The sequence below is a fragment of the Xiphias gladius genome, chromosome 18 (assembly GCF_016859285.1).
Source record: "Xiphias gladius isolate SHS-SW01 ecotype Sanya breed wild chromosome 18, ASM1685928v1, whole genome shotgun sequence".
Taxonomy (NCBI): Eukaryota; Metazoa; Chordata; class Actinopteri; order Istiophoriformes; family Xiphiidae; genus Xiphias; species Xiphias gladius.
Genome location: NC_053417.1, coordinates 26,399,644 through 26,412,953, shown reverse-complemented (window position 1 = coordinate 26,412,953; position 13,310 = coordinate 26,399,644). Strand labels below are relative to the sequence as shown.

Here is a 13,310-nt window from a genome sequence, read left to right as displayed (position 1 = left end):
ACAGATAGATAGAGAGATAGAAAGGCAGATAGATTGAGAGAGAGAGACAGATAGACAGAGAGATAGACATAGACAGATAGAGAGACAGACAGACAGATAGACAGATAGATAGATGGACAGACAGATAGATAGACAGACAGATAGACAGATCCCAAAGTTTTACATCAGTCACTACACATGCATCACAAAAACAATGAGGTAGGTAAAAACAATTAAAAGTTTAATTACTGGTGTAATGGAAAATGTTCATGCTGTTCACATTTTACTGTTCACCCGTTACCCGTTGCAGTTATATGACTATGGATGGCAGTGATTGCTGACGGTTCCACGGGCCTTCAGTGATAGAACCCCTCCCCCGAACCGCTGCTGTGTGCGTGTGTCCCGTCTCCCTGGCCAGTTGCACGGCGCCCCCCCCCACCGCCCCCCCGTCGCACTCACCGCAGCGCCCTGCTAAGTTCCCTGCTCTTTGCTCGTGACCTTTGATCTCCGCAACGCTCGAGGCCATCTGCAGAAGATCAGCTGAACCTTACGGTACCGACTCCTGGTGCTGTACGGAACGGTGGGAACTGCCACCACGTTTGTTAGATCTGATTAAAAAACAAAACAAAACCAAAAACAAATAAACAAAAAAAAAGACGGAGGGTCTACGTCCGTGCTAGCAGCAAATACGGAGGATCACCGAAGTTAACACAGTTCATCCTGAGGGCGACGTGCCTCTACCAAATTTCATGGCACGTCTTCCAGTACTTGCAAGGGAGTTTCACTTTCACAAAAAAAAAAAAAATGTCAACCTCATGTGATGCTAGAGGAAAACCGCGGGAGATCAACAAGGGCTGGGAGCCGCGAATGTCTGCTCTGGGGTTTCTGGGCCGGTCCGTCCGGCGCGTGTTGAGACATTTCGCCGGACGAGTGAAAAGGTCTGAGCCGGCTGCCCGACGCTACAGGGAAAGTCAGGGGGACTAACGAAGTCCGCAGGATTCATCCTCTGGGAAACAGGGATATCGGAGCCACGATGGCGGACCGACGCAACGACAGACTGGCGTTGACGACAGCGTTATGCGGCAGCTGGCCCACGACACAAAGACAAAATGAAACACAATGAATTCTCATAATAATGTTAATTTTATTAAAAAAGAAAGAAAGAAAGAGTGTATTTTATTCCGGCAGCCATTTCTTTTAGCTCACGCGGGATTCGCACAACCCGTGAGCTCATGGGACAGACCGACACAACAGTGACATGAGTACGAGTGAGGTCCCGGTTTCCACGTAGACTTGGGCCACATGTTACGACCTACGTGAAAGCATCTGCTCACTGGGTTTATGACACGTCGGAGAATAAGAAATTATAAAAAGACAACGGAAAAACAAAACTTGACATATTTTCAAAACTACCAGTAAGAAATCATTTACAAAATCGAGTCTGGTTTTTTCAGTTGTGTCTTCGTTTACAGAGTTTAACATTAAGTTTGTAGTATAGGTACATTTACAGTATATTAAAACGCCATATCTTTGACCTGTGAGAGTAACACTGACATATTTCATATTCCAAACCATTCATTTTTCTAGTCTAAGCAGAATTATCTCAGCTGATTTGTTTATATATATATATTTATATATATAAACTGACCTTTATACTGCTGCAACAGGCACACGTAACTAACAACATGACATATTGTAGGTCTATGTTTTATTTGTAAAGCCAAAGGGAAAAAAAACCAAACCAAAAAAAAAACCAAACAAACAAAAAAACAGCTGTTTTGGTCCAGTCACAACAAATCTGAATAAAAGCATCGCCCTCTTGAAGTTATAATTGTCTCACATCAGTGACCAACCAGTCGCCCGACACAGCTCGCTCCCAAACTTGTTGCTTTTCGTCGCCATAGCAGGATTATTGCACTTCTTCTGGAGGAAGTGAAACAGAGGCAGATCGGGGGGTCTGCTCTAAAATCACAGAAGACAGCTACAAAGTTCTACGTGAGTCATTTTTGAAATGAGGTCGACAACAACACAGTATTTCAGCAATATATCTGTCATCAACAAATCGAATGAATATTGCTTTTAAGTTGTTTGATATGTTGTTCAGTCTTCAGAAGCTTTTTTTTTTTCTTTTTCTTTTTTTATCCTTAGTACTATGATATAGTCCCGTCATTTTTCTGACAGTACACCCCTCTCCAAAGTCAGCTCTGCCCGTATCCTAAAGGTTGCTAAACTACCACCAGCCCCCCCACCCCCCAGTGCGGTAGCATCTGCAGTCCGCGCTACGACACCCGTTTCCTGGAGCTGGTCCGGCCCAGGCTGGCAGTACTGGACCGGCGGGAGAGGACAGGCGTGGCAGTGGTGGGGGACGTCTCGCTGGGACAGCCGTGCTGGAGCAAAATGTCAATGCAGCCTTTGCTCCCGTTTTTTCTGGCCATCATCATGGCCGTCTGGCCTTGGTTATCCTTCGCTTTCACATCGATGCCGTACTGCAGGAAGGGGGGAGAGAGGAGATCATATTTGATCAGGGTAAGCTTATTTATAGATTGAGCATTGATCACAGGTATTGATTACATGTGCTACTGAGAACCATCAGAATTAAGTGCATTTCTAACTGAATCAAACTGCATGTTAAGTCTGGCAGCGTCCACGCCACACAGTAGATTCGGACTTTGTCCGCAAGACCGAAGAACTACCCGGGAACAGCAGGTAATTCCGGGGCACCTAAAGGTCTCGGGTCCGCTGCACGTCAGTTGGATGAAATTTGCACCTCGGACGTACAAACTGAGCCAAGGCGAGTCCTACATTTTAGCCAGTTTTGTGTCGTGTAGCGTGGAAGGGGCCTGTGTCCGAATCTCATTTTTTAAGACCGTTGTCTGAGTCTCTGGGCGCATGAATCTGCCACAGAGGCCCCTCTGACCAAAAAGTTCCCGGGACTTTGGAACCACGTGAACTAAACTAGAAACTAAAAGTCCCCTTTGTGAATTCATGTTTTCAGTTTGCACTAAATCCGAAGATCCTTGTGGATTAGCCCAACGAGACCGATGACAGATCAACCTTTTAAGATCCCACCGCTTTGGCCCCGGTGGCGCTGCTTTAGGGCCGAATCCACACACAACCCTGACAAATTACACATCGTTTGAAAGCTCTACGTCTCCTGGTTCTATCTGCGCGGAGCATTTTAGGATCCTCGTGTCACTGCAACAGCTGTCGACACAGAAGTGGCCCAGACTTGCGGCTCCAAAGCGTTTTCTAGGCAAAAGGTCCTACTACGGGCCTTATATTCCCTTTTTTTTAATGCCAAAATAAAAATAGGCAGGAACAATTCTACCATGTTTGTGCCTCCGTAACTTCGGTTCAGTATCTCTTATCTTTATTATTTTGAGTGCCACCAGAGTTCCTGTGTCCACAGTAGATGATCTGCTGAGTTTTTTATGGTTATTCTTCTGTTTGCACTTCCTCTATCTTTTTATCTCCCTCTATTTTTAAACTCGTTGGAAAGCCAACAACATGATATATATATATATACTTCATGTTAATCAACCATCCCCCTACCTAATATCGGTACTAGTCACCCAGTACGTCCTCATACTGCGAATAAAGCTGTACACCAGTGGAAGCAGGCAAAAGTCTTTGTTTGATGAATCAAACATCAGAAAGTACAAACAGTGGGGACTTGTTTTTACAACTGGAAGCTACAAGAACTAAATTTAGTCTCTAGTTCCGCTGGTCGAAACACGGGTTTAGTTTTTGAGTTCCTCAAAAAGGTTCTCAGTCCCCGTGGGAAAGTTCCTGTGGTATAAATGTTCGTATCGGTTTCGTTTTTTGCGCTGCAGTTAATGGAAACCTGAGGGTCACGTTCACCGTGCACCGGTGGCCAACAGGTCCCTCGGCAAGACTGGGGCCCCCTAACCGGTTTACCTGTTACCAGACACCCCCAAAAATGATGTACCCAGAACAAAAAGGTTAGTGCTCTCCAACCCGTTTGATTACAGTCGTGACCCTGGTCTCATTCGAAAGGTAACTCTCTAAATGTTGCAACCAAATTGTCAGAAAGAGTTTAAGAGATACTGAGCCACAGTTACACAGGAGTCTTTTTAAGCACCACCGAGGCCAAACTGTCCCACGGGTGGGTGGGTGGATTTTAAAAGGTTAATCTGGCCATGGCAAGACCATCTGAGTGTAATCTGCATCCTACTTTATCATGGAACCTTTTTTCCTCGACACATCTGAGCAGCTTACAGTAAACTTAGGCTGGACGACAAGGAATCGAAAGACAGTCGAAGCCAGAGAGGTGCGAACAGAAAGGAGAAACCCACCCAGACGAGCAGCTGGGTCATGACTACATCTCCCAGCTGACAAGCAGCGTGCAGGGCCGTGCGAGGCGGCGAAGTCGGCCCGGCCGGCTGAGCGTTGATCTGTTCCTTGGTGCTGTGGGCCAGCAGAAGCAGCAGTCTGGGCAGGTCTCTCTCAGTCACCGCAGACAGCAGCGACACCGGCATACTGTCCTCCGGCAGCTGGGTCCCCGGGGCCGGCTGAAGAGGCGCCACAAACGCCCGCTGTTCATATTTGGCGCGGATCCAGGACTCCCTTTCCTCACTGGTGAAACAGAAACACACAAGCGGGAGACCCGGTCATGCATGAGAAGACACACACGCATGGAAATACCACCGTGTCAGTGACCAAAGTGTGCAGCCAGACACCTTTCTAAGGTCACACCTCCTGCTGCCAGATGCTTCGCATTCGACAGATGTGCAAATTTCAGTGTAACTGTCGTATTTGTTTATTATGATTTAAAATCACACATGTAATTAGAAAGAAGAAGTCTTTTTGTTCATGTTTTTGATCACGGGAAGTCCCGATGTCTAAGATTCGAGTTCTAGGTTCTTTCTTGCAGTGATAAAGTTCCCTTTAAGCCGCCAACTTTCCTATAAGTACTTGAATGCACCAACCACCGAGGGTTTTTTGTTTTTGTTTCTTTTTTTGGTAACACTTTTATTGATGAGATACCAGTTAAAGCGTCTAGTAAGTGGCCCCTTTTTTTTTATTTCCACGGTCACATGGTTTGAACACATTCACGAACGGTTTTGAACCCGCCTCTGAATTACTTGCACATTTGAGTAAACTGGTAATGAATGTCTTATAACCCAATCTGAGGATTTAGTCACACGCATAATCATATAACATTAAATACGATTAAAGCTCTTGAGCCATATTACAGGTTCAAGTTTCAATAACTCATTAACTTTTAAAAGTTAAAGTTGCAATTGGTGACAAATACATTGATTAACACTTAGAAATGTCCTTAACTCTAATTACAGTGACATTACAGTGTTTATCTACCGCTTATGAAGGCCAGAATGATGAAATGTTCTGACTGTCTACCGAGTAAGTTTCAAGTCTCATGAACTGAAACCAGATGCTGTCTGATAATTTACTCATCAATCAAACAATCTGCGGTGCGTTGAATAAATGCGGGGATGAGGTTTTGCCCACCGCGTTGCAGTAGGCGTGGGTTTGGTTCTGCCCCGCGTGCAGCTCTCCCAGATGCTGTTGGCCATGTGGTTTCCGATGGCAGCCAGGACTTGCGTGAGCTCCCCGGGCCAGTCGTCCAGGTCCAGCGAGCGAACACGGGAAAGGTGAGTCCCCAGGTTTCGATGGATCCCCGAGCACTCGATGCAGATCAGTGCACCCAGATTGAGACTGGCCCAGGTGGGGTCTGCAGGGCCCAGAGAAGAGAGACTGGTTAGCGGATGCGCGCACACAATGAACTTGCTGAGGAGAAACAAGCAGTGTGTGAACTGTGACACCGCCACGGGCTGTGGACGGTGCGTGGAAGCAGAATCGTCCTCCGGAGTTAATGTGCAGTCGGAGGCAAAGATGTCGACATTTAAGGACTCACTCAGTGCTTCGCAGTCCACACACAGACTGTTGCCCTTGGCGTTACGGATGGCCTGAAGCGCTACGGCCTCACTCTGACTGCTCCTACGCGCCTGCACAGTGGCACACAAACACAGACACACAAACAGTTGAATCGTCTACTCATACCCACACACTCGCGGGTTTTTTTAAAACCCGCCTCGGCCTCTGTGTGAACGGTTAGATCACGGCACCTAGAATAGGGACATGTAGGATATGACTTGTATTGATTAATAAATGTCACACTGTGTCATGTGTGTTGATTGTGAGAAAAAAAAAGATTACAAAAAGGGAAAAAGCTTCCTGCAAAGACACATTGCATAATTTAGAGATTATCCACTGAACATTTATAAAGCCCCTAAAAACTTGCATTCAAATCTGAAGTTTTTCTTCATGACATTAAATATTCATGACTTCAGCATCAGTCAGAGCTAAAGTTCAGAATTAAAAACATCCTCACTTACCAATCATGAGGAGTTTAAAGACCCGGTCACACCACAAAATGGCACACAACGGCAGAAAACGGCATGGCAAAAATTCATCCGAGCGTCTTGGCGCAATGTTTGGTCGCAGCAGCTTGGTGACGTGGTGACGCCTCGCAGGGCTAGCTGGGAGGCTAACCGCCAACACACTAGCCTTTCTATCGTCTCTGTACCGAGCCGTTCGCTCCCGCCCCAGATCTGGCAGAGTTTAAATGCGGCTGGGACTTGGTCTCAACCCTGAAAAAAAAAAACTCTGCTAATCTGGTAAATGAGGACTGTGTACGTGCGGTTTGATGAGATGTGATTGTTAGTGCCGGCAACAACCGCACAACTGTCATTGGATTTTGGTTCAGACGTCGCCGAACTCTGACTGACGCACAGACTTTCACCGTGGCCTCGCTTTTTTTCCCCAACTGAACCTCGAGAAAAGCGAACGCGAATAAGGAAATACCCCAGTTCTCTGCTCCCACAATGCTTTTTTTTTTTTTTTTTTAATTTACTGTTGCTGTGCAATGTTTCGATCGGTTGGATCTTCTGGCAGACGTCTGAAGAAACACTGTGGGAGCATAGAACAGTGTGCGGATTATACTTTTTTTCACTGTGATGTCTTCTGTCTTTTGGCGCTGCGTGCTTTTTTTTTTCTCCAAACACAGAAAAACAGAAATAACCAAAACTGTTCTAACTGTGGTGGGAGGAAGAGTGTTCATGTAGGACCCCTTCACTCATAGTAAGAAGCCGATTGAGAAAATGTGTTTTCAGGACCTTTAAGATTTTTTTTAAATTTTCTTTTACCTTGTTTCTGCCGCTCTCACACGACTGCAGACTCGCCAGAATCTGGCTCTCGATGGCCGACACCCACGAGTCCCTCTCCTCCAGGCTCTGAGCCTCAAAGTGCCACGTCTGCCCGGTAAACGACACTATGATGAAGTCTGCGTTCTCCTCCTCTGCAAGTCAAAGGAAAGCAACAAAAAAAAACTCCACTGAGATCCGCACGTGCACGACGGTGGCTGCTTTACGGTGGATTATGGTAACGGCCATCATGGCTCTACGGTGAGTGAGGGGAAGTACGTAAAACAGAGGCAAATGACACACAACAGCAAACTGACGGTGAAGGTGAAAACAGAAAAATCTTGTTATTACAATGGAAACAAGTCAAACGAACAGCTGAGGCTCGGGATGCAGGAAAACATATGTCGGGCACACTGAGGCGGAACACAGACGGAGGGAAGATACCGTATGTGAATCTGAGCACGAGCTGACTCAGCGCCATCGCCCTCACTCGTTACCTGTCTTATTAATGTTTCTCAAGCTACCAAAGCTCTTTAATTTCCACATTTTGCGTTTGGCTGCGGAGCGAGAGACAAGCACAGGAAAAGGAAGAGAAACAGAGAAAGAAAAGCACAAGTGTTAAGAGAAGGGATGTTAAGAAATGTTCAGAGAGAGACAAACACCTTCACTAAACCAAGACCTAGAACATAAAGGCATCGGAAAAAAGAAGACTGTGTAGGAATATGTAAATGTGATTTTGAAGACATCTTTTTTTAACTGAAGAATCAAATGCTCCTATTCTTCAAAATGCCTGAAAAACATACTTTAATGTTTTATTTATGCATATTTATTTATTTTCTAGCTATTCATCATTTTTTTCTGTTTTGGTCGCCCTGTTAATGCCTTTTTGTTTTCACATTCACTGCTTCTGCGTAATCTGTATGTTTACACTTTTATCGGACTACTGGCAGTAGCAGCTGTATTTCATGCACACAACACTTTCCTGATGAAAAACCGGGACCGAAGCTCTCCGCGTGGCGTTACCTTCGGCCTGTCCAACGGCTGCCTCCCCTTTCTGATTCATGCTCTTCTTCCTCCTGTTCTTCTTCCTGTCGCTCATGGGAGACGACTGGCCGGGGTCTTTTCCAGCAAAGGGACTGGCTGTCCCCTCAAGGGCATCTGACATTTGATGCAGAGATAAGGAATCACACATGACGCCATCGTTTGCGGTCGTAGCGTAGCTATAGACAGAGCGTTTTTTTTCTGTTGACCCGGTGGCATTTCCCTGCCGGTACGTACCCACACTTTGTGCTTTGGTGGACAGCGAGGAGGGGCAGCGCTGAAGTCCTCTCTCTCCGCCGTGAGGGGACAAACCACCAGACCGATCATCCACCACTGACAGGGTGGCGGGACACAACTGAGGAACTGACAGAAGAAAGGACATAAAGGTCTTTTCCTTTTGTTTTTTTATACAGTATATCACATTTACATGATGTGCATGAAGATGATCTCTTACACCACCCATTAGTTACTTCATCTCTCTCAGTACCCATCTTTTATGAACAGTGAATTTATATCATTCCCTAAACCTCCAGTTCCAGCCTGGGAAAAAAGTTATGTCTGGAACTAAAAGAGAGATTAGGAAACAGTTCGGGTCGATGTTGTCGGGGGTCTCGCAAAGTTCGTTTTTGACACACAGGACCTACGAGACTTCGCACGTGTTGAACGACTTCAGAGTTGCAACCCCCGGAAAAGATATGTTGGGCTGGGCGAGACGCTTATTGCTCAGCAGTGGGTATCTTCGCAAACCTGTCTTCTGTCAGCCTCTCCCACCGCTGTCGGTTCGTCGGGAAGATAGAACAGTGGCGGTGAGAGGCTGCTTTTCAGACCCATCAATGTGAAAGACGGGTTTTCTTTAAGTGTTATCAGAGGAGGGGACAGAGGGCTGCTGGGTAACGGGAGAGTTTTGCTGAATGGCTGTATGATTGGCCAACAAAATCGATAAACCTTTACTGAAAGAAAAAAAAAAAAAGGAGAAATTTTAAAGGATGAGTCTGGTGATATTCTACGTTATTCTTGCTCTCAACAAATCCCATGAGAAAAGCCCAAACCAACTACGAACTGATCCTTACGAGAAAGTATTGCCTCATACGTCGTATTTCTCTGGGCCCCGGCGCTCAATCATTCCTCATCACACCAGAGCACCGCATGTTGATTAGTCCGCAGCTAAAAATAGTCCCCAACACACACCATGTTTATTTAAGCTTGAGTCACGTTCGCTGTGAACTACAGTGTCCGGCTGTTTTAGGACATTAAAGAGCATTTTAAAAAAAAAATTGAAACCATGTCTTTGTGACCTGTTTTTCAAGATGAGGCCAGGGAAGTCAGAAAATGTTAAAAAAAAATTGACTAACACATTGGGTTTTTTTCAGTTTTTTTATGGGATTTGTTGAAAAGTTAAGAACAACACCAGCCTTGTCTTGCTATAATCTCTGTCCCTGCCCTCAGACCCTCAGCGACAAGTGTGTATATCTCGTTTACATGCACACGTGTAAACATACCTGTACTGGTGCTATCAGCGGCTGTCAGCTCCTTACTCAGCCCGTTAACTCCAGGTATGGAGCCGGGGGGGACAGGGGAGGGGCCCGCGGGAGCGACGGCTCTCGGGGGACGTTTCCCAGGAACTTTGACTGTCACGCGAAGCAGGTCGATTTCTTTTCCATGGACGTTCTGTGTGTAGTCCTGAAACCCACAAAACATCACATATTAGAACATTTTCACCAGCGATGTCGACGATCTCTGTGTGAGGTGGAAAGTTTTCTGAAACGGCGCTTAGGCCGTGCGAGACTGTGACCTTTTGGGTTCAAGGGGCAAATGTTTTTGCATTCTGCACAGACGAGTAGCTCCCAGGACCCCCTGAATGTAAGGACCTGCCGAAGGGGTTGAAGGGTAAATCCGAGGTGTCGGGAAATGTTTAAGGAGTTGACCAAGAAGAAAGAAAGAGTTTCACTCTTCAGGACTCTAGACACTGTTTTTAACAAAAACCCTCATCACATCACTTGAGGGTAAAATATGGGAATGTTGGGTCTCTGTAAATATAACTATAACGAGTACGGTCTAGACCTGCTCTACATGAAAAGCCCCCTGAGATAACCTCTGTTATGATTTGGCGCCACATAAATAAAACTAAATTGCATTGAATTGAAAGACGATGACACATTCTTCCTCTCAGAAATTAAAAGTTGAATTCATAACCAGTGTCAGTACACCTGACTTTGTCTGTTGTGGAGAGCAGCTTATGGTGGTGGGGTCAGCTAATGCTAGCAAACTCTAGGTAGATACTGCTGTGTTACTGAGTCGGTTCAATGGCCTCACGATTCCCTACTTGTGCCAAAATTAGGCTACATATTTAGCATTTACCATTAGCCCGTAATTGCTGCGCAGTTGCTGTTGCTATGTCGAACTTTATGTTCTCGAACGGCACATTTGTAGCTTACATTGATAAAAGTGTCAGATTTGCGACTTAAAATTCTTAGTAATTTTTGAAAACAACGGGCCTTTGATTTCAGACAGCGGCATGTCCGCGGCAAAACACGCTGGACCCCGTATGATCCAAACAAATTTATCTTGGTTTCATCCGACCAATGTGCTGCCAACCTCCATCAGGCTTCTGTTCATTTCTTTGGCAAAGTTTCATCTTGCACTTCTATGCAGTTTTGTCAGCGGTGGTTTTCTTCTTGGTCATCGTCCATAAAGGTTGACTTCATGCAATATCCTCCACATTGTCTGATCAGTCACTGAAACACCAGTTTCCACAGATAATCCTTGTGCCACGTAAGAAGCCCTTACCCGTCTGTTCTCAATGGAAGGGTTGCGTAAATAGCTAATTGCGTGCGGTGTCGTCTTTTGAGGACCCCTTCTGTTACTGGTAGTATGGCTCTTTTGCTACCTCCCAACCACTTCATCAACTGTGTTTAAGGCTTACGTTCAGTAGCATACTGACCCTTTTGTACCTGCTCCAATCTTTATGAAGTCTCACAATCTGGTTTCTCATATGCCCAGACAAAACCCTCACCACACGGAGCCATGTTGCATTACACAAAACCCAGGACAAAACTGAGAAAAAGCTGTGGTGTTAAAAGGTTCTTTTATAACCTTGTTCATGCAATTAGCCTGAATTGGAAATCACAGGTGTACTCACTTTTGTTGCACTGAGGTTGTACTTTAGGGCCCATATTTTCAATGAAGTCTATCTAACCTGTTTGTTTTTATTTATAAATCCAATCAAATACCCTAAACTTCAACTTAAAAATAGTACAATTATTGTCAGATGGTACAATTTTGAATCATGTAACATTTTAGTGATATTTCACAGGGAGGTACTCAGTTTTGTTGCATACTGTAGGTCACATTATCGAAGATAAAGACGCTATAACACAACACTCAAAATCTCGAAATAACAAGTTCAACTTCCCTGAATCCATTAAAGAGCAGATAAAATAGCACTAATTCCTTTAAATTTTGCTCTTGTATTTTTGGTTTTAGAGAGGGTTAAAAAAAGAATCCACGATCCAATCATTGATATACCAGCATCGCCCTGGCTATAGCACCATGCACCGTTGTTTGGGGGAGGGATTTAACGGTCGATTGACTCAAAAGTTGCGGCTGTTCAGCAAAAGTTAGGCTCACTTTTTGAACCATGTTTTGTTTTTCATTAAAGGTGCACAGCAATTCCTAGTCAGTGGTGCGGGAAACTCAATGGCTGTACAGATGTTTAATCACTTTGAAGGTTTTTCTGAGAAAAAAAAAAAATCAATATTAAGCAAAAGTTTCGAAGCAATTACGGGGCTGTTTAAGACAAATGGGGCCCATACTGAAACCACCGACGCTGAAAGTGTAGTTTAATCGAAAAAGCTGCAGACATTCTCTCCACTGTGAAATCTCTTTTGGCCGTTTGCTGACGCTTCACTGTGTTTTACGGCCGCATCGATCAGCGCTGCGGTGTTGTCTTACACTGGAGCTGGAGTGATAGGACAGCGTGCCGTTGTTGGACAGGGTGACGTATTTCTTCTTCCACTCCTTGTTCAGCGAGCTCCCACTTCTCTTCCACAGGATGCTCTGTCAAAAAACAACAACCGAGGTCAGTGCACTCGCCACAAACGACACGATGAGTCCGCCTAAATTTAGAGTCGACGCAGACAGAGAGAGAAACAGCTGAAAGCCCCTGCACAATATTAATAGAACACCTTTGAGGCCGAAAAAGAATGAAATAAGAGATTTTTTTGAGCTGCTTATGTAAGAAGGAATAAATAGACAAGAGCATTTTTGTTCCCACCTTCTTGCTGAAGAGGGAATTGGGACATATAAATGTGCTGCAAGCAAACTGCAGCATGTAAATACCCACTTCATCAACAATTCAGTTTATTCTTTTTGCACTGTTTGTAATGTTAACCAAACCTGTTTGATGGGAACGCCCCGCACGCTGCTCAGGTCTCCTTTAGGATCGCCAGCTTTCTTATCCATGTCCCGGTTCTGAAACAAATCCAACAGCCAGAGAATTTGTTTACAGAAGCAGAGAGAGTCAGACAGGGAGCTGAATGGGGTGAGATGATGGGGAGAGATGACAGGAAACTAATAGGTGTGAGACGCCGACAGTTGGCAACCACTGACCTTGAAGAGGGAGGGCCGTCTGGGGATGTTCTTCAGCACCCGTGAGTTGACACTGCCTCCCCCCTCTCCCTGCGCAGCCCGCAGCTCTCTGTGACTGACCACAGGGGTTGAGGGGAGGGAGTAGGCGTAGCCACTACTGGGGCCATTACTGGCCTTGGAGGTGGACGACAGTGGTGGGGTCAGGAGGTCGGGGGAGGAGGGGGGATGAAGGCATGAGGGAAGACATGGCGAGAGTGAGAATGGGTTTGAAAGATGAAACGGGTCCAACAGGTGAGATAGCTTTAGAAAAAGTGGGACGATGATCGACAGTATGAATTTTTCAGTCGTCGATCATCGTCAACGAGGGGAATTTGACACTCATGGAGCATGAGAGTGATGTAGAAGAAGTGATGAACGGTCTTGGGGATGGCGTTTCAAATTAGCTTTCACTTTGACAAATGACTTTAACTCTATAATGCATGCAACTCTTCCTCTGATGGAGGCTTAACCACCAAA

At 45.5% G+C, this 13,310-nt stretch overlaps 1 protein-coding gene across 2 annotated transcripts in view; it reads right to left on the bottom strand.

The window, feature by feature from the left end:
- Positions 1-1,154: 1,154 nt before the first annotated feature.
- The window catches only part of agap2 (ArfGAP with GTPase domain, ankyrin repeat and PH domain 2), a 31,031-nt gene continuing 18,875 nt past the window's right edge, over positions 1,155-13,310 (bottom strand). For both annotated transcript variants that reach the window (XM_040153879.1, XM_040153878.1), the window contains exons 8-18: positions 12,816-12,968; positions 12,603-12,677; positions 12,159-12,263; positions 9,707-9,887; positions 8,445-8,570; positions 8,190-8,324; positions 7,170-7,321; positions 5,879-5,969; positions 5,473-5,695; positions 4,296-4,575; positions 1,155-2,465 (exon numbers count right to left, since the gene is read on the bottom strand). In XM_040153879.1, coding sequence (XP_040009813.1) covers positions 2,259-2,465; positions 4,296-4,575; positions 5,473-5,695; positions 5,879-5,969; positions 7,170-7,321; positions 8,190-8,324; positions 8,445-8,570; positions 9,707-9,887; positions 12,159-12,263; positions 12,603-12,677; positions 12,816-12,968 — 1,728 coding nt within the window. In that variant the 3' untranslated portion in view covers positions 1,155-2,258. The remainder of the gene's footprint in view (positions 2,466-4,295; positions 4,576-5,472; positions 5,696-5,878; positions 5,970-7,169; positions 7,322-8,189; positions 8,325-8,444; positions 8,571-9,706; positions 9,888-12,158; positions 12,264-12,602; positions 12,678-12,815; positions 12,969-13,310) is intronic.